The 27,072-nt window shown below is 35.6% G+C and overlaps 2 protein-coding genes and 1 long non-coding RNA gene across 8 annotated transcripts; all 3 read right to left on the reverse strand.

The window, feature by feature from the left end:
- Window positions 1-8,585: 8,585 nt before the first annotated feature.
- Window positions 8,586-10,539, reverse strand: LOC149018475 (WAT1-related protein At4g30420-like). Its single transcript, XM_089154364.1, has 7 exons — window positions 10,244-10,539; window positions 10,094-10,156; window positions 9,876-9,992; window positions 9,489-9,717; window positions 9,248-9,406; window positions 8,994-9,145; window positions 8,586-8,858 (listed from the first exon to the last, which is right to left on the reverse strand). The coding sequence occupies exons 1-7, from the start codon at window positions 10,423-10,425 to the stop codon at window positions 8,699-8,701; spliced, it is 1,062 nt and encodes a 353-aa protein (XP_089010490.1). The 5' UTR covers window positions 10,426-10,539; the 3' UTR covers window positions 8,586-8,698.
- Window positions 10,540-16,584: 6,045 nt separating this feature from the next.
- Window positions 16,585-20,311, reverse strand: LOC149018476 (uncharacterized). 6 transcript variants are annotated; one of them, XR_016172952.1, is made up of 3 exons: window positions 19,737-20,311; window positions 17,460-18,810; window positions 16,585-16,927 (listed from the first exon to the last, which is right to left on the reverse strand). It is a non-coding gene; the product is annotated as an uncharacterized LOC149018476 (long non-coding RNA). The 6 variants fall into 6 exon arrangements; XR_016172947.1 differs by having other exon boundaries at window positions 19,579-20,311; XR_016172950.1 differs by having other exon boundaries at window positions 16,586-16,927; window positions 17,460-19,817; window positions 19,963-20,311.
- A 3,891-nt stretch (window positions 20,312-24,202) lies between these two features.
- Window positions 24,203-26,696, reverse strand: LOC149018477 (WAT1-related protein At4g30420-like). Its single transcript, XM_089154365.1, has 7 exons — window positions 26,398-26,696; window positions 26,248-26,316; window positions 26,033-26,149; window positions 25,714-25,942; window positions 25,479-25,637; window positions 25,218-25,369; window positions 24,203-25,133 (listed from the first exon to the last, which is right to left on the reverse strand). The coding sequence occupies exons 1-7, from the start codon at window positions 26,577-26,579 to the stop codon at window positions 24,932-24,934; spliced, it is 1,110 nt and encodes a 369-aa protein (XP_089010491.1). The 5' UTR covers window positions 26,580-26,696; the 3' UTR covers window positions 24,203-24,931.
- Between the last annotated feature and the right edge of the window lie 376 nt (window positions 26,697-27,072).

The following is a 27,072-nucleotide window of genomic DNA, read 5'->3' on the forward strand; positions in this document are numbered from 1 at the left end:
ACACATCGATGAAATTATTAATGGAAATATGTTTTATGATCATCTCTTCATCTTTTCTCAAGTAAGTTTACTCCCTAAGGTTTGTTTTCACGATTTTCTTTTTGTCTATTTTAAGAAAAAACTTTGTTCAATAAACATAAATTTACTATAGAAAAAACTATTTTCTGGGTAACCAAATCCATTGACATCAAACGGAGAAGAACTTCTAATAGTTGTGAATCTCTTTATATTCTTTTTTATTTTATGTCTAACCAAATCATTTCTACAATTTTTTTGTTTATTAATAGTAGAAAATATTTTATAATTTTCCTCTCCAATTTTTTTCAAGTAACTGTACATTCTTAAAATTTTCTTCCACAGATGTCTTCTTTATCAACTAACAAAAAAAATTATTCAATTAAAATTAACATTATATAAAACCAAATAAAAATAAAAAAAACAAGTATTTTGAATTTTCCAGAATGGTAAAATATCTACCCAATCTAATTTTCCAATTTATTTTTATTTTCACTATTAGCTACCAAAACTCTTTATTTCAATCTTGTAGTCTCGGTTTTCTTACCAAGAAAACCTTGAAGTTTCGATTTTAAAGAGGGTTTTATTGTAGTTGTTGTTCCATTGGCTGAGATTGCATATGTTGTCATTGTTGGCAACCTAAAATACGATGGAAGTGAAGTTCCCATAGAATGAAGTGAAGCTCCCATAGAAGACTTTGGGCATTCGTTATATATATTTTAGAGGGTGATTAACACTATTACAAGAGTTTTGAGTGTTTGTGAGAAGATTTAAGTGTTTTAGGTGAGCGAAGATTACTTAGAATAGTGGATTTACAGTCGCCAAGATACATTGGATGAATTTTTGTGATTATCTAGCTTGCTGATTTGGTCGATTGTCGCTATGAAACGTAGTCACGAAGTCTTCGGTCACAAATTGAGAAATATATTTCATGATTATCTCTAACAAGGGAGTTATGAGGTTTTAAGAGTTTCTTTTCACGATTATAACAACGGGCATGTAGAAGAAATATCATTTAACACCGTGATGTGTCTTATTCTCTATTTTAAGAAAAAACTTTGTTCAATTAAAACATAAATTTACTATAGAAAAAACTTTTTTTGGGGTAACTAAATCCATTGACATCAAACGGAGAAGCCACTTCTAATAGTTGTGAATCTCTTTGTATTCTTTTTTATTTTATTTCTAACCAAATCATTTCTACAATTTCTTTGTTTATTAATAGTATATGACCAACATATCTTTATAATCTTAAAGTAAGCCTGACTCCATTTAAAATTTTTTCAAGTAACTGTACATCTCTTTTAAAAATGGTTCTCCAACACTTGTACTCTTTATGCAACTACAGAAGAAAAAAATCAACGTTCACATTAAAATTAATTTTATTATAAGAAAGCCAATAAATAAATAAATAAATAAAACAAGTATTTTGAATTTTCAAAAATGGTAAAATATCTACTCAATCTAATTTTCCAACTTATTTTTGCTTTCACTATTAGCTACACAAACTCTTTATTTCAATCTTGTAGTCTCCATTTTCTTACCAAGAAAACCTTGAAGTTTCAATTTTAAAGAGGGTTTTATTGTAGTGGGGAGTCGTAATTTAATGCCATTAGATTTTCCTTTAGCTTTGACTAGGGGATCTTTACTGGAAGACCTTGTGAACCTGAGATGCTTGGAGCTTGAAGAGGCTATGTATGGATGGAAAACAATTTGGTTTTAAACATTGCAATCAAAGATTGGGTTCTCATCCCTTGCTCCATCGTCATGGTTCTGATTGGAATCCTTTGCTATTTTATTTTAAAATTGATTAAATATTCTCTCTGTTGAATTGTAACTAGTAAGTCATATTTGAACACTTCAAATATTCCAAATCTAGTAATGAACTTTTTATTTTTCACTATAGAAAATTTCTTATATGATAACACATTGCATTACCTCAATCTTCATGATATAAGCATGGAATGAGATTAAGTGGAAAAGTTTATCGTTTGACCCTAATTGTTTTGCTGAATAGCGACTGTTTGGCCTACTTCCACTCCTTGGCTTGTAGATTTGATCTCTACAGCCTCGATTTTGCCGTCTGTTAAATGAAGATGTTTTTCTACCATTCAGTTTTTGCTTTTGTTAGACTAAAAGCAACATATGTGCTTGTTATCCCCGATCGGTGATAAACTTATCTTGCACACTTGGGTTACAAGGTTCCAATTTTTGCAAACTGCTGGAGTGCCTAATTTAGTGCATTTAATGGAGGACTACCTTGTTGATAGTTGTCTTAATTTGGAGAGCGGCTCACATTGGTCTGGTCCCAAGAATGCAAGAATATAACACATTTTTTATGGGTGAATAGAATATAACACATATCACAAGTGTGAAGCAACTGGTGCTTCTTGCTTTTATTTTTGAGTGAATGCTTTTTGTTTCTTGATCATTTCTATAATCCTTATTTTCTCTCTCAACAGAGTCCTTTTGCCGCCGAAAACGAATAGAACGGAGAACATACAGCCTTCATAAGAATCATCATGATTTGATACCTAGACCTTCTTGAATCATAGAATGCGTATTCTTGCAAGAACCATTCCTCTAGAATTTTGCCTTCTTTAAAGAGCTTTTAACCATGAACTTAAGATTAAAATGTTTGTATATCATCCTTTGGTTGCTTCATTTCAAATCCTACATGACTCCTATATCTATTGAATATATTCACATTATTGCTTACATGGTTTTCATCTTGTTGTGTTACCTCAGTGCTAGGAGAGGAATGATATATCTTTCTCAAGTTGAATTGGTACTTGTCGGCCTCTCTGAAGATAACGTCTTCTAAGGATGAGTGATTCAGAAGTAGAGGAACTTTATGACGATTTAGATTAAATGGATGATTGTTCTTCGATGAAACTGAGGAGTCAATGACTTAAAATTAGATTGCCAATGTAAAGTAAAGCCAATGTAAAGAAGGGTAAAAGTCACTTTTATCGATTGTTGCCTACACTGGAGCACTATTAGGACCATCTAAACTAAAGGCTTTGAGTGGGAGACGAGTTCAAATTTTCATTGACTGTCACCTACAATGGAGCACTATTGGGACCATTTAAACTAAAGGCTTTGAGTGCATTTAAACTTAAAAGAAGCAATGTCATTCAATTTTCTAACGGATTCTTTAAGTCCAAGAAATTTCTTCACTCATCAATGCATGAGCTGAAAAATCAAAAGGATGCAGTTTTTGCTATTGGGTACCCGTATACAAGTATAGAGATGGTGAAACAATCAGTGTACATGTTACATATCTATTAATAATTTTCTTTTGGGATATACCAATGGTCAATTATAGAATGGTTGAGCTCAAATTGAATGGAAGTTATTTTCCAAGAAAAAATAAAATTAAAAGGAAGCACCCAACACTCGTCCATTCTTACTAAAACAAAGATGGCTCCTTTAAGAAAGAAACAAATTAATCTCTAAGAAAAGACAAAGTTGAGGCTCATTTTCGCATGATATATGTAATCGAAACTATGAAAATATTAAAAAATAAGAAATAAAAAAAAAAAAAAAAGAAAATGAATTTGATCTATTGTCTCACTACAAAAAAATATCAATTTTAGTGGCGGTTTATTCGGACACTAAAAGTGCCCAAAACCACCACGATTAGTTTGATAGTGGTTTTTTAAACCGATACAAATCCGCCACTAAATTTGGTAGTGGTTTAAACCATAATGGTGGCGATTTTTGGTACCGCGCGTGTAACATGAAAATAGTGAAAAGTAGGAAAATACATATGGATAATACCGCCACTAATAATCTTTATACAAATGGATAATAGGAATAATTTAGCTTATTTAGTGATTGTATAGCATAAACCGCCACTAATTCTCTATATTTAGTGGCATTAATTGGGTGATTTTGTGCTTTGGCACCCGACCATGGATATGCCTCCACCCGGGGGGGCTTAACGTACAAAACTGCCACAAATTCTCTATATTTAGTGACGAAATGTATAGAAACAGCCATTAAGTGTATTATATTTAGTGACGCTAACTATAAAACCGCCACCAATTAGGTTACTTCTTTTAAAAAAAAAAATTACCCTGTATTTGCTATTATTACATTTATTCTTGAAAGACAATACAAATACATGAATACAAAGAAAATTCAATAAAGCTAAAAGTATTCAAAGAACAAAATTTAAGAAAAATAAAAATACCAAATACATATTAATCAAGTCAACTTGTGTACAAATATACAAAAGCTACATGTAGCACTCAACTTGATGTTACATTGTTAATCTAAACACCAATAAGAGAATAAGGGAAGAAAGGAAAAAAAAAACACAAATTTGGCACTTGGACGGGAGAATAATGTCATCAAATAGAGAAAGTCTCTGGAGCTGGCTGGAGCAAAGAGATCACAGCTATCTCTTTTAGAATACGGGTGTATTGCTTCATTGAATTCACAATCTAGAAAATAGTGAATCCCTACCAACCATCCTCTTTACTCACTCATGCTTCGTCTTGTACCGTGTGAAACCATCTTATGCCTGGTAAAGTGAATAACAAACCCTTGTCTTTAACCAACTCTGTGGAGACCTCAGGGGCTTGGTTCCAATATCCTGTGCCCCACAAAAAAAAAATAATAAGATCAACCTTAAGGATCTGCAAGAGTGTACATTTGACTTAAACAGAAAAAAATTCCAACGAGAAGTATATAGTTTCAAAGAATTAGGGGTTCAAACAAGTATATAGTTTCACATTACAGAAATTTTTATCATACTAATCAGTTGCTGTATCATATACAATGGGAGTTACCAGATTACAAATCCAAAGACGACAAGAGAATCAAAACCCTTACAATATGCTTCTCTTTCATTTGCAGAGACAGAAGAGTACCAAGCGAACCCTGCTGAGTACCATGTGGATATCCAACCAAGAAGCTCAAACCACCATTGGGTGGAGCAGGGACTTACAGTTATGTATGGGGACAGAGGTCTTAGGGGTAACCAACATGGGACTATACACCAAACAACTCAAACTTATGGTTGAGAAGGGTTTCTAAATCCATGCTGAGAGAAAGAACACTAATTAACTAGTTGAGTAAACCACTAATTGACCACATCAAGCAATGTGTAGCTTAAAGCTCTTGTGGTTGAGGGAATTCAATAAAAATTAATTAGTTGGATGATGCTAAACAGATTTTTACACATGAAGACAAGGCTCTCTATTTCTTGGGAAAATTACGTGATTAGCTGCTTTTAGGCTTCCCCTCACAAAAATAGTCACTCAATATTTCACTTTACAAAACTAGCTAAAATTGAGTTTGCATTTACAAAACTAGCCAAAATAGTGTTTTTTCACCTCTTTGGACATTTTTCCCCTAAAATTGACCATACCGGCATAGGGGTGAAAATGTCCAAAGGCTATGAAGAAATAATGACTTTTCCTTTTGGACAAAATAGTGATTTTCCTACTCGATGTGATCAATTTTAGGGGTAAAAATGTCAAAAAATGTGAAAAATCAATATTTTAGCTAGTTTTGAAAATGCAAACTCAGTTTTGGTTAATTTTGTAAAGTAAAACACTGAGTAGCTATTTTTGTAAAGGAAAACCTAAAAGCAACTAATCACGTAATTTTCCCCTATTTTTTCGTGGCTTCCATTATTTCTTCTCTAATCTCTCTCTCGTAACCCCAACTCAGTAAAAGCCAGCTTGGATTTTTTTTGTATGGGAAAAGTGCAACTTCTTATATTGTAAAGGGTTCTGGATAAATAAACTACAAAAACAAAAAACCAAAAAAAAAAAAAAAAAAAAAGGAAAAAAACAAAAAACCAGAACAAAAAGACACGAAAGAGACCCCAAAAGCAAGGTAAAAGGAGGAAACCAACCCAGAAGATCCCCGAGGGGCTCCCCAAGCCCCTCACAGGGGTGCAACCCGGGGTCGGAGGGGGGCGAGACCGGGCTCGGGTCCTAAATGGTCGCGTTCTGCTTGTTGATTCCCCCCAAGAACCATACATATTGATAAAACGAACACCAAAAATCATTTTGGAGGGTTCTTTTTTGTTGGGAACTGAATCATTTTGGACCACTATGGAAATGGAAGCTTTGGGTCTTTGCATGAAGGTTCATGCTGCGGTATAAAAATGCATAGAAAATGCCATTAAATTTGGTGGCTTGGCTGGGAGAAAAGCCTCCTGTATTAAGAACCTATTGAAGGCCTTGCTAGAGAAGAATGGTAGAATATGCTTGGAGTACTTGAGAGACATGGAAGTTAATGAAATCAAGGCCGAGCTCTGTTGTTACAAAGGCATTGGACCCAAGATGGTACTGTTTCTTTTTATTTTTTCAATTAAAACTATAGATCTTGTTTTGACAACTCTTTTTAAGTATTAAAGGTTCCTACGTTTTCAGTCTGTTATTTCTGCTGAATGAGTTAGACTGTGAACAAATTTACTAGAACTCCCATTTGATGTCAACAACCGAGAATAATGTGTAAGCTGCTAGGGCTTGCATGGCTCAAACTAGCTAGAGGTTCTGTAATAACATTACACAGAAGTGCTGCTGCCATTAACACCATTAGGTGTATTAGTATCAGGAAGCTGGTCACTATGGGTATTCATGTGTGTAGTTTCCATTAATTCCGTGCTGCACAAAATGGACCTTATGAGCTTTGTCTGTTTAAAATCCAGTGAACATATACCAGTTGTCCACAATTACATTCCAAAAGACAAAGGGAATAGAGAAGTTTATATCAAAGTTCAGCCATTTAGATACTGTGGTTGTGATTTTTCTGTTGTATTATGGTAATATCTATAAATTGGAGGGTTATAAAAGTGGCCTATTACATAGAAAACCCATGGGGTTAAAGGCCTAACTTGTATAGAATGCAATCCTACACTTAATTCTAAGCAAACCGGCCAAATTTGGTACAACTCTGCATTGTTAAGGAATCTTAAAAACAAAATTTGATTATGATGATGATGCAGCCAAGGACTGATCAGTTGCAGCAGCAATCAAAAATCCAAACTGTAATCCTAATGAAAATGAATAAGGAGAATATGATGCTCACGAACCTTTGAATCTGGTTGTTCAATCATGCATGCACATTCAATAACTTCTGCCCCAGCACGCTCTAGGAAAGGGGAAAAAATCAACTCGTACCTGTCAAACCCTAATCATCTCATAAGATCTATTAAAACCTTAAATGGAGAAGTGGAAAACACAGTAGAGAGAGAGACTCAAGAAAGATAACAGATCTTGAGAGAATGAGAAAAAATAATTGAATCCGGTGAAAATATGAGACAAATTATCACCTACTTCCAGAGTCCAAAGAGATAAGACTTCACCAAACGATCAAAAGCTCCATTAATGCTCCAAAGTTGCAAACAAGACTTCACCAATCTGAACAGTAGAGAGAAACAGTGATTGAAAGTCGAAAATGCCTCGATAATAAAAGACAAGAACAATAGAGAAAACCGAAGAGAAACAGAGAAGCTTGAATGAAAATCGAAGAAGAACAATAGAGAAGCAAAGTTTCTTTCAACTCTTCATCTACCCAAAATCGAAGTAAAAATACTGAAAAATAGGCACGGGCCCGGGGTTGGGCGGGAAGAAATTGGGAAAAGCCAGCGGTTTCAAAAAACTGACACAAAATAGGGTTATCTGCAGTGGCCACTAATATATTGAAGATTACCGACAGTTTCCAAAAAAAAGGCCACTAATCCACTAATTAAACATCACTAATTTAAAAAGAAAAAATTAACCTAATTGGTGGCTGTTTTATAATTAGCGGCACTAGATATAATATAGTTAATGGCGGTTTCACTAACCACCACACAATTAGTGGTGGTAAATACGAAACCGCCACTAAATATCAAACAATTACATTCAATGCAAATAAGCTATGGGTGCAATTACAAGAGTTGCAACTTAAATACCCTACTTGTCATTCCATGATTAAGAGCAGCTTTTGTTTATAAAACAGCACCAGCAGAGGTGAATTGAGAAATCAACATAGCCATGAAAGGCCCATATTCTTCCAAAAAAACCCATGGGCAAGTTGCAGAGACTGAATTCCAAGTCTGTAAGATTCGGTTCTGAGCTACTGAGCTTAATTTGCAGGCACACTTTTGCTTGACCCTGACAACATGGTGGGAACTGGGAACCACCTTGTCTATTCTTCATCAATTATTAAAAACATTTGATAGCAACTCTTCTTCTTTAAGAAGAGTTAAAGTCCAAAGGAACCTTTTGGAGAAAAAAGATGAAAATAGAATATATAGGTATAACAGGGGGAATTTGTTCTTTTTAGCATGACCAGTGGTGCTTCAATTTTAGGCCTTATATTGCTTATCTTACTGTTTCTTTTAAGGAAATAATAATTTGAAAAACCTCAGCAAAACTGCTCATTTGAAATGACAAACATTCATTATTTTTTTTTCATATATGTTGAGGTTTATGCAGAAGTCCATACATGCATTCTTCATCTGCCCTTTCAGTAACTGAAATTGGATGATATTCCAGAAACCTGAATTCATAACCCTTTAAGCAGGGGGGGGGGGGGGGAGAGAGAGAGAGAGAGGAAAAAGGAAAAAAGAAAAAACAGTAACAACTACTAGATATAGAGGCAGCCAGCCTTCTTCCAGCAGCACTATAGTTTTCAGTATTTCATCTCTTTTCTTCAATGTTTTCATCTACCATCAAGGGTTTTTCTCTAGAAGAGATTCCTGGAAATCGATTTTATAACTCTCTGATGATTCGATTGTCAGCTTTCCATCTTTCTTTGTGTTTGCTAGATCTTTTGCTTTACCCCAGAGGACAGCATACAAGCCAGCCACAACAGCAACAGCACCAATCAAGCTGAAGAGTACAAAATAACTAGTAAGATTATTGAGTCACCACTGATAACTACATCCATCCAATAAAATAAAAATCCAAACAAAACTAATAGCTAAAAAGAAAAGATAAAAATGAAGTAAAGAATTAATGCATTACCTTCCTGTGTAAAGCTCATCATGAAAGAAGACACAAGCAAAAAAGGCCACAATCACAGTGCACATAGGACTGAATGTTGATACAAAGAGTGGCCCCCTTTTGGAAATACACCAAGACAGAACAAAATAGGACAGAGCAGATCCCACAGTTCCCTGTATATTTTTTTAATGTTATTATGATTTATAAGATTTTCATATTGATATATCATATATGACGAAAATAATCGACCAGAATTATTGGGTTTGTATACTTACTGTATAGAAGACTCCAAAAAATTCAGTTTTGGAATGGAGAATCCAGGTCTCTGGGTTTGGTTCCAAAAACAATGCTAGAGCACCAGATTGTAAAGTTCCCAAGAAACACATCCAAGCAGATAAAGAGAGGTGATCTGGATACTGCTTTGACATGGGCACCTGATAAACATGATAGAAGTAAAAGAGTAGCCTCCTTAATTCTGAAATTGATAGAAGAACATGAACTTTAGGAGAAGAATACCTGAAAAATCATCCAAAATGTCCAGCAACAACAACAGCAGATGAGAAGGAGGCAACCTGCCAACCAGTTCTTACTACCAAAGAGAATAATAGATTCTTCTGCTGGAAATTTGGAATTCAATAGTCTTGGGCCTTTCAGAAATGACATGGCCATGGCTCCACTAACACACAGGATGGTTCCAATTATCTTGGCTATGGTTCTAATGCTTCTGATATCCACTTCTTCCCATCTGATGTATTTGGAGGAAAACAGAACAACAATGTTACAAGACTCCAAGATCTGATTTCTTATTTGTTCATTGTTCTTAACTTTTTTCTTTTTTTGGATGCCACAAAGCCATTAGCAAGCATATCTACACTATTAAAGTCGTGGATCTCAGAAGATTACCCAAGAAAAGCTGTAACTACGAAAGTAAGTGCAGGAACAAGGTTACTCATGGCTGTTGCAACAGATGAAGATGCCAGATGTATACCCTCAAAATATAAATTTTGGAATGCTGTTACCCTGAAAAGAATTCAAGTAAAATAAAATTTTCAATCAACATGCAACAGAAGGAACTCAACAAAGTCATTTAATCTCTTATCAGCTGAGAAATAAATACCTACCCAAAAAGTGAAGCTATAAACATCATAGAGAAGGTCTTCAATCCAATGGCTGCCCTATTTCCCCTTTTCAACATGAACCCAGGTATAAGAAACTAAGAAACCAGAGAGTCTCAGAGAGAGAGAGAGAGAGGGTTCTGGTTGAATTCTTACCTTCCGTTGGTATAAGCTATGGGAGCAATGATAAGAGTAGCAATGGCTTGCCTGTAAACAATAAAGACTCTGGTACTCAATCCATGATCAAGAGCAGCTTCTATTGATAGAGCAACACCTGCATAGGTGAACTGCAAGGCCAACATAGCCATTAGAGGCCCATAATCCTCCCAAAAACCCATTACAAGCTTGCTCTAGTTGAGTTTCTCAAACACTGAAACACAATTCTGGTTGAATTTGAAGAATCATTTTCATGTGAAACTATCTTTGGTTTAGTTTCTGTCTGAACACTCAAGACTCTTTACGCTGACAGTAAAGTCGACACGACTATGGAGCGCTCAGCTTTTATAGGCCACTTATTTTTTTCGGTATAGAATAGAGAAACATATTTTTCGACATTCAAATATATTTTCCAGATAGCCGGAGATTAAAAAAGAAAGTTTATTTATTATGAAAAAAACAAAGGAATTATGATATTTTTGATACATAAAAGCAACGACGTGCTATATTTTTATTTTTATTTTTTCTCTTTAAATTAAGACAACACTTTATATTTGGGCTCTCCATGGCCAATCATGTTGAGGCAGAATTAAGTAAGTTTAAAATAAAAGGACTTGAGTACTACTACTAAATACGACTAAGAAAGATTTGCGAGTTTCTCGTGCAAGATAATCAACTAACATGTTCTGTACTCTATTTATTATCATACTCAAAACCAGTAATTGTTTGAAGAATTTTATATTATAAACTCCTTCAAGTCAAATTTATTGATACAAGACAAGCACAGTATATTTACAATGTAATAACATATTTAGTCTAGTCATCTTTATGTTGCATGCAAGCTTCATTGCATCTTTATTAATAGCCTCAATTTTCATCTTAGTTGTCCATTGTCTATTTACCATTAACCTTGCCACTTCAAACTTATCACTTGGGTTCCAAATAATACAACTTCAGTCCTTCAAAGAACTAAATTGTAGACTGAACATTTTGTCAGTAGCAAACTTAAGCATTTCTAAGCACATCATCATGAATGGCGTACCATTTGACCCACCAATCTCAACCTCCTTCTAACGGACGAAACCCACTGAGCATGCCTACCAAACTCTTTTTTTGAGAAGCGGAGGGGGTTGCAATGAGGATAGTAGCTTTGAATGAATCCAATTCCAACACTTGGGGCACAGAGCCCTTTTCTTGAGCAATCTTAAGGCCTTCTTTAGTAGCTATGAATTCCACCTCTGAGACCAAATCCAACTCAATTTTTCGTGTAAAATCCCCTAAAATCCCTTCCTATAGATTACCAAACCCGACCACCTGAGCTAGCTTGTTCTTCCCAACCACTGGATCAACACGGATATTTAATGGGTTTAGTTGTGATTTAAACCATGGTTTTAAGTATTTGGTTTGATACGAACGCTACAAATCAATTTTGGACCTCAAGTCCTCAGTTATTGATGATGTCTACGCTGTATTAATTGATTGCACTTAAAAGAAAATGAAGTCTAGAAGAAAAAAAAAAAAAGAAGAAGGTGGATCACAAGATATGCGTGGGCTACGCGACATCAAAATTCCAGAATAAACGCTTCATCACTGAATGCCACGTAGCACTACGTGTTATTCATATGGAATCCTAAGTACTGGTGTCCTAAATTATTGTCGACAGTGAAATCTTTTGAAAAAAAGGTCTTGTCTTGCTATAATTTTCGTAGCAGATTTTTGGTGAATGGTTATCTGATTGTTATTTTGGAAGGGAATTTCATTATAGCTCAAATTTCTGATAAAGAAATAGACCATCAATTTTCTCTCACTGGATGAATGAAGAATGTTTATCCATAAGTAATATTTAATAAAAAAGAAATCTATCTTCTAAATCTCACTTCAACCATTAGATGTAATTGATAGATATGTGTCCTTCATCCAAGTAAAAAGAATCGTCCATTTACTTGTCAATAATAGAGCAAATAAAATTCTAGAGAGAAAGACCAGTTCTTGTATTAAATTGTTTTTGCATAGTTGTCTATATTGGATTCAATTGTATTTTCTTCATTTTTCTACCCAAAAAATGAATTGTGTTTTCTTCACTTTTTTCCATTTAGAAAGAGAAGTTCATCTTGGATTTACTTTATCATGCTGAAAGGTATGCTTGCTTAAATGAGGTAGGGGGAGCATGACCCTTTATATGAAGAGGTGAAGAGTCGGAATCAATAAACCATTTGTTACGACCCCAGTTTTCATAGGCTTGGTGGGGCCCACATTATGGACATTCAACTAGGGCACGTGATAGTTCCTTTCATAATCATTATCTTTTTATAACCACTAAAACAATATGTTAAACTAAATATTTTCAAGGACAAAAACAAAAATCTGTTTGACAATTTGACTCATAAACATATGTATATAGTCTAAAGTCTTGTTATGTTTACATTTGACATTTTAAGAGTATCTAATTAAGTACATACAGTCTCAAAGGAATATATACATTAATAGTCCAGTTAAACCAACATCAGTTGCAATAAAAAGAAAAAGAGTTTTCATCTTTCACTTTAATGGCATTGTCAAGTGAGAACACCCTTACGTTTATCATGTATCTGAGGACCTGTCAATATTTACAATAATGAGCTTTGTAGCCCAGTAAACAATATAGACAACCATATAAGTAAGTCAGGCAGTTCATCATGCATCAATCATCACATCAAAGTCATATAATATCATGCATTTTCATTTTCTTTTCATTTTCATTTTCGTTTTTCATTATTAAACCAAACATAAGCGCTACCTGTAAAGAGAGCACAATCAGTCTAAACCACACAAGTAGCATCAGTCTCAATCTCAGTCTTAGAGATTTTCTTTTCAGTCTTTTGGCACAAGGTCAGGTGTTCTCTAAAGGAGGCCATCATCAGTCTAGTATATCTTTTCACTTTTCAGTCTTGCTTCATGCCCTCCCATTTGGGTACACTTAAGCACCAGAACTTACAGAAGCCACTTCATGCCCTCCCATTTGCGTACGTTAAATACCAAGACTTACAAAAGCCATTAACATTTTTTTTTTTTATTATTTACTCTGTTTACATTCAATTTTAGTATTGCCTTACCATGATCTGTCTCTTTCAATGTACATTTTTCATTTCAATCATCATTTAGTCTCATCTAAATAAAACTATACACGATTCATACAATCCAATCACCTAAATATGAAAGCATGATAATTCTACATTAAACAAACATAAGCATCATTTCAAATTCATAATTCAACATCTCAAGAATACTAACAGCATTTCAATTCAAGTAGATCAATCAAGTCATTAAGCTGTATCCGATTCCATGCATTTTTATCCATTCACAAAACAATATATCATGCATTTTCATAAATTGTGTTAATGAGTAAATAAAATTAATTTTATATTAACATGTAAATGTTATTTGTCTACTAAGTGGAATCACCCACTTATAGCATACATGGGTTGGTTGATATCACTTATATGTTCCTATTCTATATGTATGAGTCTTGATTATGGTTCAATTAAAAATCTGTTATCCCTCTTGTATCTTGATTAACAACTATTTCGAATACGTAGGAGCAAATAGGGGGTTTCTTTTTTTAATTATTTTGTCTCTCCTCTCTCTCCTCTTTCTCCTCTTTCTTTTCTCTCTCTCTCCTCTCCTCTCCGCTCCTTCTCTCTCTCTCTCTTCTATTCATCTTCTTCTGTCCTCACGTTAATTCTTCTTTCTTTTCTCTCTCTCCTCTCCTCTCTCTTCCTCTCCTCCTCTCCTCTCTCCTTCTTAATTGTTATGCAATTCTGTACTTTACTTTCTCTTAGTTTTGTCTCTCCTTTTCTCCACGTCTTCTCTCTCTTCTTTCTCTATCTCTACTCTCTAGTTACACGCAGAGTCAAAAGTTTTCAAATTTACTCTCTCTCCCTTTTATCTAAATGGATGAAATGAGACATGTATAGCATAACATTAACCTCATACATGCCCCTTTTGTAAAAATCAACAATGTAGGTGGGAGGGAGAGTGGCGTAAGGGTGTCAATATGGTATTGAAACCGTTTAACCGTACCAAACCGTGCTACTTAAACCCGCATTGTACCACACAGTTTCAAATTTGGTACAATGTGTACGGAAACCATTTTCTGGAATTCGGTACGGTACGGCTTCGGTTTCAAACGGTGTACCGTCGATATATACCGTATACCGTACCGAATATCGACACTGTATCGAATACCATTTTTGTACCATTTTGAAGGTTAGTTTTGTAATTTTATTTTAAAGTTTAACCCTAATAAGTTATTACAGTAAGCATATGACAAGACACTAGGTTACTTCTCTTTGTCCAGCCCTTTGCCCCTTTGTATGTCTTCTACATCATGCACAACAGGAAGGATCTAGCTCCAAGGAATTCGGATTCCAGAAGTGAATTGGGTTGGTTGAACAACTTCAAAGATTTGATTGAAGCTTACTGTGGTATCATTCTATCTTGACCCATTTAAACTCTAAAGGTTTCTCATCAAGTTACTAATTAAGATCAAGCACGAAGGCTCCAAAAACAACACGATAACACAAATGCATCATCGACCAGATCAAGTTCCCAACAAGTTGCCTGATCAACACAATTTACTCCGTTGCAAGTTGCTTGCAACTAACTTTTTAACTTTAATTGAAGTTTTCTTTCATCAAAAAAAAAAAAAAAAAAAGTTGCTTGCAACTATGCTCTTCCAAAGATTGTTTATATGATATAAAAGTTTCTTTTCAAATTTATATTTATTCTTTAATTACAAAACAGAAAGCATGAGCCTTGAATCCCTTGATGTCATACATGGAACATAAGCAACTGATCACTACCTCCCGTCGAATGGATCAAATGACCAATCTGTTGAATTAAAAAAAGAAACAATGAGATTTGATGTCATGGAACATCAGCACATGAACACTTCCCGTAGATGGATCTCTATTTAATGACAAAAAGAATGGGTTTCATACTTTCATACCGTAACAAAACCAAACCATGCCTTTTTAAATACCAATTTCATACCGTTTTTATACCATACCGTATAAATTCGGTATGGTACAGTTTCGGTATGAGGTTTCCAAATTCAATACCGTACCGTACCGAACCGAATCGACACCCTTAAGTGGGAGGTGTCACTCCCTCCCTCTCTCTCCTCCTTTTTACCACCTATAATATAATATAATATATATAGGCCTGTGGGCCCACTTTACTATCTTACGCAGGGCCCACCTTGAGGTGCGAATATTAATACTTTTGGGTTAATAAAATTATGCTGATCATTTCATCATTTTTAGTTCAGTCTAATTCTATTGTTGTGGGACCAACAAGCGATGCCTGACCTTGTCCAAAATATCAATCGAAATATAGTCTCATTTAAGCTATTCTTTAACTACACTCGGATCATTTGATTAAACCATCAAACCAACCATCAGAATCTTTTAATAATCTTAGTATGTATTTGGTAACGTTTCCGTTCCAGGGGACCAGTTCTTATGTAAAACCATTTTTACATGTTTCTATGCTTAAAGAACATTTTCTCTTTGAAAATAGGCGTTTGATAAACATATTCTAAAAGTATTTCCGGAACAATTTGATGTTTGATAAACTCATTCCAGGAATGGAAAAAGAATGCTTATAGAACAAATGGATGTTTGATAAAACTATTACAGGAAATATGTTCCTATTACAAAATTTTATGATTAAACCAATAAATATGACTAAATTCATACCCTACATTAAATATGGATACCAAATTCGAATGTGCATGAAATCAATTAAAAACTTGGATTAACAAATAAAAAATAGAGTTTTTTACGTGTGGGTCCCTTTAGTGGGTCATAAACTAATATTAGGTCACCTTAATGCAAACTAATGTTGGGTCCCTTTGGTGAAGATCTGGTATGTATTTTTTGTAGTTTTCTCCGAAAGCCAAATTTTGAAACAAAGCCTTTATGTACATGTTATCACTACAAGAAAACGGGGGCCTAAAACAAATGCTGATGATGGTGACTTACGATGACACATTTACCGGCGTTTAGAAAATGCCATTATAGTTTTCTAAAATGCCGGCTTTTATACAAAATGCCACAATATTTATATTTAGGACGTTTACTAAACATAGTTGTTGGAAAGCAAAGTGTCATTTCATTGTTGGGGTTTATTGTTTTAGTGCTTTTTCGCGACGTTTTTGAAACACCGCCGTAGAGATGAGAATAAAGTTTATTTGCTAGCGTTTTTTATAAACTCCATCATATGTGATTTATGCCGGCGTTCTAAAAACGCTAGGAGAAGTTTTTTTATTTAAATTTTTTTTCCCAAAAAGCCATATTTTAATGCTGGACCAAAAACCATACTTATATTGGATTATCTAATAAAAGAACAATGGATTATCTAATAAAAGAAAGCTCACTACAATCAGTCTGTTCCCTCCATCCAATCAAAGACATACATGTGGTAGTTATAGGACTTATCGAAATGTGGGGATTGGGATAAAGAAAAAAGTATCAAATATAAACCCAAGAAACTCATGATATACAACCATAGAGTTTAGTATCTCAGCATCAATGGGCTCATCTCTCAAGTCAATAACATCCATCTTTTCTCTGATACATTGAAGGGCAGCTTCAATACATAGAGTAGCAAGATTAGCACCAACATACCCATGAGTGTCCTTACCTGCATAAATGGAACATAGAATTTGTTAGATTGACTAAGTATCCCTTAAAGATGGAGCGTTCAAAGCAATATGAGTATTAATGACTAAAACATGTATGGGCCCAAAGTTTTCGTATTCTACTTGAAAATATCAGAGTTACAAATGGATTCAAAAGTATAAAGGTCACTGCATATATTTTTGTGTGGAAGATGCTTTGGAGGACACATTCATGGGTGTACTTACCATTTATACATGTTAATGCATGCATCTCAAATGCTTCCTGTGTCTCCATGTCAAGCAATTTATCTTCAATGCATCTAATGTAACAACATATTTGAAAGGCATGTGTGAGCAGTGACTAGATAAGTTTTGTGGCATTTTTGGTTCACCCACCTTTTAAAATCATTTCTTTATGGTAAATATGTCATCTATCAATCAATCAGAAAAGCAAAGGAATTAAAATCAAACTGTGTTCTCAATTGGTGAAATTCAATGACTGTCTAGGTCACCCACAGGCCAAGCATTCACAAACAGATTATTTCGAGGAATCACCTTCTCAAAATATGTTGAAGGTGGTGGAATTACACCTCCAGCACTCATTACAGGCACGGCAATGAATGCAGCAATCTGAGATTTAGACATATGAACGATCAGCAACAGAACATCTCTTGCAAATATAAAGAATTCCTATTGACATGGGGTGATATCCGAAGCAACTACTGTCTCTGGTCCCTCCTTAAGTATAAGATTCTCCAAATTATATGCTAATTTAGTGAAAAACTCCTCCTCCATCTCTCCTGGAACACATATGAACATGTCTCTCAGTAACAAAAGAAATAAACTGAGGAATCAATACTAACATGAGTAAGAAAACAACCTGGAAAATGAGACCGCCAATAATGTGGGTAGTCAGCATGTTTACAAATGGTGCAGGAAGATCAAATTTCTGATGAAGAACTAGAAGACTCTAGGGGGAGTTTCTCAAAGTGAATTTAAAACATTCCGATAATTACTCCGACAAAACATAAAATAACTTGATGCTTAAGATATCATAGGCCAAATTTGCAAGAAAAAGCGCACCACTATCACGATTAACTTCCAAAGTTACATTCGGCAATATTGCTTCCAGACATACCCAGAAAGGCTAGCTGATATCAAAGTTGACCCATGGTACCTGTCAAAAAATGCAGAAGAAATAAAGCTATATCCTTAATAAAAAAATACAATGACTCCTAAATTAAACAAGAACATACGACTTTGGACTCCTAAATTAACTAATTAAGAACATACGACTCTTTCCGTGCAATAAATTTCTTCTTATCTAGCCTTCCAAGTGCATTGTTATAGTACCAAACCAATTTCACCTACAAGAAAACAGAAATATACCCGAAAGAAATCATATATTAGAAATTGAATCAAAGATAGTGACCTTCAAAGCATCCCACCTTATTTCAGCATCTTTGTTCAAATTCATACTTATATTTAACCATGTTCCACTTAACTAGTCTATCATGTCTTGGCCGTATAAGAATTTCTATAGGATGAGAATTAGCCAAAAAAAAAAAAAAAACACAGAAATTACTCTTTTTGAAACTGGTTTGGGAGGGGTACTCAACTCTCCCCTTCAGCAAAGATTGAAGTGAGTTTCGTTGATCTGTTTGTGATTGAACTGTTCTTGGGTCTAATTTGGTGTGAGTTCATCACAACAAGGTAACTCTCAAATCTTAATTCCACCCAGCAAAAATGAGGTTCAGGTAGATAGACTTCACATGGTATGATAGATACTAGAAATATAAATCCACAAAGCCCTAAACCATACCTCTGCAATTTTTAATTCTGGGTAGTAATGAGCTAAGCTTGAGAGAGACTATTCAATCCAAAACTCCAAACCCTTTTCTGATCTCTGAAACAGGGCACCAACCTCAGTCATGACAAACAAAGAGAGTGACAACTGGTTACTTAGAAGACTAGAGAAGACTACAAACAAATGAATAACAAATAAATGAATGGATGGATGGATGAAAGGATGATAGATTGGTTGGTCTCCTTATCCGCCCTTTTTCCTTTTCTGACTCTAGTTCCCAATGTCACCTTCATCATTCCATTTTTATGAGTCTTTTAAATTCAGTTCTAACTTCTACTCTTACACAATAACCCACAACTATTAGGAAGTCAAAAGGAGCTAAGAAAAGAGATGGAAAGAAAAGAATGAAGAAAAAAGAGGCAATAATGAGTCATGAATTAATGAATTTGAAGCTTGATAAAGATGGAAAGGGAATTTCTTTCATGGTCTTGGTTCACAAATGTTTTCCTTGTTTATCTTAGAGAAGATAAAAGGATGGGAGCCTCCTAGCTTATGACAAAAAGATATGGATTCAGTAGGTAACAAAACAAGATTTAGGGGATTTTGATCCTCTGCTGCCTTAAGGCCCTACTTCCCCTGTTGTTGATCATTGAGATAGCACCCTGTCAGCTCGAAAATATGTCCAACACTTCTGAGTGCTTTTTATTAACTAAACCGAGTTTGAAAACAAGCTATTGGATGTATTTTGTGCTTATGAGTTGCAATCTCAACAATCAATAGCAGCGCAGCAGAGGATCATAATCCAGGATTCAGGTGTTATCATAAAGTAAATCTAAAGTTAGGAGAGGAATGGATATTTTATTTTACCTATGGATTGAAGACGGTTTGATGAGAAACACAGATAGCTCCTGAAAATCTACTTTGCCAAATATAATCTCTAAAAGATCAAACTTGCATCTAAGAAACAAACATGTATCAACGCATATTTGAAAACCGAAAAACATAAACTTCAATTGATTTCTCACATTAGAGGCCGATATTATTTCTTCAATCGAAGGTCACACGCAACAGCAGCGAGGTGAGCGGCCGATGCAAGGTGAGAAGACCTAAGCGTATTAACTAGTTACTCGTGATAATTGAGAATTCAGAGTTGAGAACACCATTGAAATTCAGATGTTAAAACGTCAAGAGAAACATGAAAGATGAGTGACACGGAAAATGGCTTAATAGATTTCAAGATAGATTACTTACGAAAACGTCGAGCTTGTCTGATTAATTTCAGTATTTCTTTCTCAAAAGTCGGAACAGTTCTTCATCTTCCATCGAAAACCAAAAAAACAGATTTGCTTACCTAAATCTTCTTTTCCAGAAACGAAAGGAGAATAACTTTGCAGCGAGCAGAAACAGAGCGCATAAACCCTAGACGACTTTGCAGCGAGCAGAGGCAAAGCGCATAAATCCATATCGACTCTACCTGCAACCAAAACCATGGAGGCGACACCGGATTTGCAGACCTTCGAACTTCTCTGAGACACCAGGTTTGCAGACCTTCGAACTTCTCCGAGCTATAGAGTAGTTGAACTTGAACCCTTGCATGAACACAAATGAGTTTTATCGGTAACAATTTATCAGTTTTGTTCTCGTTGTTTTAGAAAAACATGTTTTAGATGTTCGTGTTCTTGGGACCAATTTTTATGCCGGTTTAAGAACGGAAGAACGAACCGTTTGAAGAACGAACCGTTTTATCAAATGCTTCTAACCCGTTCTTCTGTTCTTAAAGACTAAAAGAACACAAAAAATGTTTTTTTAGAGTGTTATCAAACGCGCCCTTAAAGACTGACACATTCACACATAATAATAAAATAATAATATAAAAAGATGTAGGGTATTACACCGTTTGTTCCCACTAGATAAGCATTCCTGTGTTCTAGTAAAGGCACTAGGTAGGAGAGTAAGGTGGAGGAATTTATGAACAACAGAGGGAATGGGATTAGTTACAAGAGACTCTAACCATCCAGATCATTTTATCAAATTTCTATTCCCTGAAAGAACACGTCTTACATTTTATAGAAATGCTATTAATCAAACGATTCAAACCACTCTTCCCACTAACACCTATAGACCTACCACTAGGGCTGCAACTGGGCCGAGCTGGGCCGGGCTTTTGCAATCCCAAGTCCAGCCCTATATGGTATAATTTGAGCTCATTCCTTCCCTGGTCCTAGTTCAGGGCCAATGATTATTGTCCCTGGCCCTAAGCCCTACAGGGCCAAGCCAAGCACATTCCCGCCCTAATTGGCCCTAATTGGATCGGGTCGGGATGGGTTGGCCCTGATTAGCCCTGATTGGCCCTGACCTTGATTGTCACTGTCCCTAATTGGCACTGGCCCTGGCCCTGATTGGCCCTGTCCCTAGCCCTGATTGGCCCAAGCCCTAATTGGCCTTGTCCCTAGCTTTAATTGGTCATATCTTTGGTCGTAAATATCAAATGTAAGACATGTAGTAATTAAAATACATATTAAAGTAATTAAATTCTTAAATTCCAAACTTAGTTCTGGAAAATAAAATAGTAAAAATGTCAACAAATATCCAAAACTTATATTCAATATGTATTTAACTATTTATACCCATTTAGATTTTAGAGAAATAGAGAAATCCAAATTTCTAGGGTTTTTTAATTTGCTATTCGATGAAAATTATGGTTATTATATGTAAGCTCGAAGGGAAAAAGAAAAAGATTTATCTAAATTCTCAATTATTTCTAACTTCTAAGACAATGGTCAAATTTCATTCCAAATTTCCAATTTGTCTTTCTCCCAAGTTTCTCTCTCTCTCTTTTATTCTGTTTTTTCCTTTGGTTTTTCTCTAGCAGCAAATAATTAAAATTATTCATCAAATAGAATAAGTAGAGAGAAGAATTGTAATTAAATTTAGGCATATTTGAAAGTCAAGTCAATTATAGAGAATGTCACACAAACTCTTTTTGTAAACTTAGAAACATCAGAGATTCATTTATCTTCAAAGTCAAGAACTTAAGCCGTAGGTATATTTTCATTCACAACTGTTCAATAAATTGATATCTTTATTCAATACAAAAAAAAAAGGGTAATTTTCATCTGGACCCCCTGAGGTTTGATCTATGTCATTTTTGGTCCAAATAAATGGACACTTTGCATTTGTCTCCCCTGAAATATCCAATAAGATCAATTAAGGACAAATTGTAAATTTTATGACCAAAATACCCTCATATCTATTATAGTGTAAGATTTGCATTATGTTTTTACAATTAACCTAATTTCATCCGCTTCAGTCTCTTCATTCAACTTTATTCACAGATCCAAATCCCTCTTGATTTTGCCTCCTCAGATCCTCCGCCACTGAAGAAAATACGGTTTTAAAAATTGAAAACAAGCAGTTCAGTTGGCTTTGTGATACCAATTAGATCCATTTTTATCATCTCATGTTTTCTCCCTCTCCCGTTCTCTGCATGTTTTCTTCCCTTCTCTGCATCAGCGTGTCATTGGAATTAAAGACAAGAAAATATTCATTTAGATCTAGCAGCTCCTTGGTTCAGAGATAGATATACAATTTTAAGAAAAAGAAAGAAGAATCAACAATAAATTAAAAAAGAGTTGCCAAAAACATTTGCTACCCATGAGAAGCAGAGGCTCCCGTGAGAGAAATTGATATTAATTTTGACCTTAGTTTCTTAACAAGGAGATGCAGAGCCCATCCCAAAGACTCTACATATAAGCAGTAGAAGAAAGAAAGAAACGCTCAGATCTTGGAATTTGCAGCTTCAGACTATTGCGTTTAATTAGTGAGCCTTGTTGCCGTCGTCGAAATTCTGAAAGTAATTGTAGGAATCACACCTGAAGGTTTGAGGTAAACCGACCTTATTGGAACCCACGAGCTTTCTGAACTCAGATCTTACCTTACAGAACACATGCCTCCAGCTGCCCTTGCCGGACAACCTAACATGGCGGTTTCCGCCTCATTCATCTCCAAATCTCTGGCGAATGAGGGTTTCTTGGATAGGATCCAAGCCCAACCCCGAACCCTCTCCCACCATTTCTTAATCGAACCTCCAGCCGATTCAACGTAGCCAACATAGTTTTGGATATGAATAAAACTGAACGAAGAGACTGAAGCGGATGGAATGGGGTTAATTGTTTGCAAATTTTAGGTTGAATAGATACGAGGGTATTTTAGTCGTAAAAATCATAATTTGTCCTTAATTGACTTTATTAGATACTTCAGGGGAGGCAGATGCAAAGTGTCCATTTTATTGGACTAAAAATGACATAGATCAAACCTTAGGGGGTCCAGATGAAAATTACCCAAAAAAAAATCATATTCAAAACCTTGTTAACAAGTAAATCGACGATAATTTAGTATTCAAAAAAAAAAAAAAAGTATTTTTTCATAGTTAAAGAAAATGATGTTTTAGTTACAAACATAGCTATATGTTTTTAATAAATTTCGTTGAAATATCATAGTAGATTTGTTAGATATTCATGATGAGAAGTTGGGGTATAGATTTGTTAGGTATTAATTATTTATGTAATAGTTTTTATTATTTATAATATATTATCTCGCCTTAGTCAAAAAACAAAATCAATATTATATTGAACTAAAAATGACTTTGTTGGAAAAATAAAAATTGCCTTAAAAATAATATAAAAAGTGAATTTATAGTCTAATATGATCTAAGTGACTAAATGTCAGAATCAAGACTCATATCAATGTTAGTTTGAAGATCATGGTAAAAATCTAGTACTGTAGTACATGATCATCGTCAAATTAATATTAAGATTAGAGCCAAAATTAGGGTCAGGATCGGGCAAAATCAGAGCAACAGGAGAGGATAAATATCCAACAGATCGCAATGCCGGCAGCCACCCGATACCCCCATGTGGGTGGAGGCGCAGCTTAAGGCCAAACATCGGGATCGGGGCTAGGATCAGGGCCAAAATCAGGATCAGGATTAAGGCCAAAATCAGGGCTAGGATCAGGGCCTAGGTTAGGGCCAAAATCAGGGCCTGGGTCAGGGTCAAAAATCAAATAGATGCTTATTACATTGGTAATGAGGTTATAATTTATTTTTATTAATTTTCTACAAAACATGATCATGTTTCTAAAATTTGACATGTGTCAAGTATCCACCCATATGTATTACAATTAATTCCTCTCCATGTGGGTGGAGGGTCCAGAGTCTTTAGACTCAAATTAGGGCCAGGGTCAGGGTCAGGATCAAGGCTAATATCAGAGCCAAGATCAGGGCCAGGATCAAGGCCAAAATCAGGGCTAGGATCAGGGCCTGGGTCAGGGCCAAAAATCAGGGACGGGCCGGGATGGGCTGGCGGGCCAGAGAGTAATCCCAGGCCCACCCTTAAGGACAAAATCTTTAGCCCAAGCCCTATTCGGGCTTAGGGCGGGTCGGGGCCGTCAGGGCCAAACTTGCACCCCTACCTACCATGTGTTCTTCTATTATCCGATAAATTTTGTTTATGAATTAACCATGTTAATTGAACCGGTGTGTAAAAACATTAGAATCAATCTTCTTTCAGATACTTTATGTCAACAAATCAATTTGGTTTGGTTTTGGTTCTATAAGTAATGGCCATCTACTACATATTAACGAGGGTGTGCCACTTAGTAGTTAGTAGACATGTAAACGGATTAGATTGAGCTCTTATACACCATTATCCAAATCCGACAAACAAAATCAGTATTCAAATCTGAATCCGATATCCGACCAAAATTTACAGAAGGTATCTGAATTTCAAAAATTTATTGAATATTCAATAATCATCCGGTCCGATAAATACTGATTGTTGATTGTCATTTTTTATTTTTTATTTTCGATTTCTAATTTTGGGATTTTTATCCGGATGTTATCCAATCCGATAAGCAAGTATCCAAATCTGTATCCAATTGCTTATTGGACAGATATGAATATTTTTTGGTAAGACAAATTTTGGATTCGAACACCCTTAAAGGAATATAAGAACGCGAATTCGGAGGTAAATTTTAACTATCCATTTGCATGCCTACCACTCAAAAAAACTTAAGCCCACCGCAAGGATGGTACCAGGCAAAAATGCGATGCATCATTTGGGAGAAATGGGGAAAATGGACCCAATATGGGCCTGGGCTTTGTTATTGGGAATGAACATGGAAGAATCATCACAGCGTTCATAGAGCCCGAGCCTTCTCTCTAATCAGAGTTCTCATGAACCAAAAGAGCCTCATGCAAGTCTCCTTTACTACTTTCTTTCAATGGTTCATCAATCAAGATGGTAACAGTTTTCACTGTATCGCTTATCGGCCCTACCTCTCCTTTAATTTCTTTAAGATCCTTAGCTTTACCCCAGAGCACAATATATAAACCAGCCACCACAGCAACAGAACCTGCCAAGCTGAAATGAAACAGTAGCAGTTAGCTCTTTTAGTAGCTTTAAACTAGGGATTCCAGATGAGAAAACCATAAGAGACAGAATCACCTTCCAATGAAAAGTTGCTCATGAAGAAGTATACAAGCGAATATGGTAACAATAACGGTGCTAAGAGCATTGAACATTGCTGCGAAGAGAGGTCCTCTTTGTGAAATACACCATGACTGTACATAAAAGGAAACTGCAGATCCTACAAGTCCCTGTATGCACCAACCATTCCAGTTGCATGCATGTAAATAAATTCAGTATAAGAACAGTTACTAAAAGCTCAGGTAGTGTAGCTAGATTAAAGCTTACAGAACTACTTACAGCATAGGCGCAAGATGAGATCTCAGAAATAGAATGTGGAAGCCATGCTTTTGGATCTTGTTCTAAGAAGAAGGCCAGTGTTGCTGATTGTAGTGTTGACAAGAAGCACATCCATGCACAGAGACACAAGTGGTCAGGATAGCTAGCAGATATTGGGACCTGTTGTTAGACCCATAAAGAACATTTTAGTTATCCAAACAACGAAAGAGATTGAAACTTTATGATGGCTAAATACCTGCAAAATCAGCCAAAATGACCAGCAGCAGCAGCTTCCAAAGATAAGGAGACAACCTAGTAGCCAATTGTCACCTCCTGAACGAGTTAGCTCTTGGAATGGGAATGTTGAAGTGTTTAGGAGCTTTGGGCCTCTTAACAATACCATGGAAACAGCTCCACCAACACAGACTACTGTTCCTATTAGCTTAGCCGTGCTTCTCAGGCTTCTAATATTGATTTTCTCAAATCTGCAGATCAGTTTATGGAACACAACAAATAACTAAGGATCCTATATACATTGATCTGAGCATGCATGCATGGTTTTTTGATGGACTTACCCTGCAATAGTTGCCATAAGAAATGTAATTGCAGGGACCAGGTTTGACATAGCACTTCCTATTGATGAAGAGGCCAAATAAAGACCCTCAGAAAAGATGTTCTGATTGATCGTCACACTGTAAGTAAAACCAAAACACCATGAAATTCGTCAGCGTAAATATAGGAAGTCATAATGACCAAAATCTGAATACTACAGATTCCCTTATAAACTCACCCAGTGAGAGAAGCAACAAAAATCAAAGAAAAGGTTCTCAATCCCATACAACTTCTTCTTGTCTTTCTCCTGTCAACGAAATCAATTTAGACAAGAAAGACACGGGGGAGAGGGGGAGAGAGAGAGAGAGAGAGAGAGAGAGAGAGAGACCTTTGTGAGAAATAAGCTACCGGTGTGATGAGCAAAGTAGCTATGGCTTGCCTGTAAACAACAAAAACTTTGGGACTCAATCCCTGCAAAAGGGCAGTTCTGGTGAAGAGAGTTAGTCCTGCATAAGTGAACTGTAATACCAACATGGCCGCCACAGGCTTGTAATCTCCTAAACAACCCATGTCTTTCTTACTTCCACAGATTGGAACCTTTCTCTGTTTACCAACTTAGCAATGGAAAACGCTTAGCTTGTGAGCATATGCATACAGAGAAAGAGATAGAGAAGAAGAAGAAGAAGCAGCTGCTTAATTCCTTGTGGAAGATCATGTGATCGATGCCCTTAAAATGTGGGAGTTCATTTATCTGCAGCCAACTGATCACATGGCTGCTGTCCATTGATGTCGTCTGCAGTCTATGTCGACCCACCGCATTTGCGTTGTCGTTACATGATTCTGAGTTTTTATTTGTTGATATAAATATGATTCACAGTTACTTAGTTCCATTTTTTTTTTTTGGGTAGAAATTACTTATTTAGTTCCACGAACTTACCTTATTTTGCATGTATATCCTCTTGACCTGGATCCTCTACAGCTAGGGCTCGCCCATCGAATAGGCAGGAGGCAGTTAGAGATAGAGAGGTATAAGGTATCCAAGTGCTCTTCATCCAACTTGTCC

Source organism: Hakea prostrata, chromosome 4 (assembly GCF_041222555.1).
Source record: "Hakea prostrata isolate BN-2017 chromosome 4, UWA_Hpros_2, whole genome shotgun sequence".
NCBI lineage: Eukaryota > Viridiplantae > Streptophyta > Magnoliopsida > Proteales > Proteaceae > Hakea > Hakea prostrata.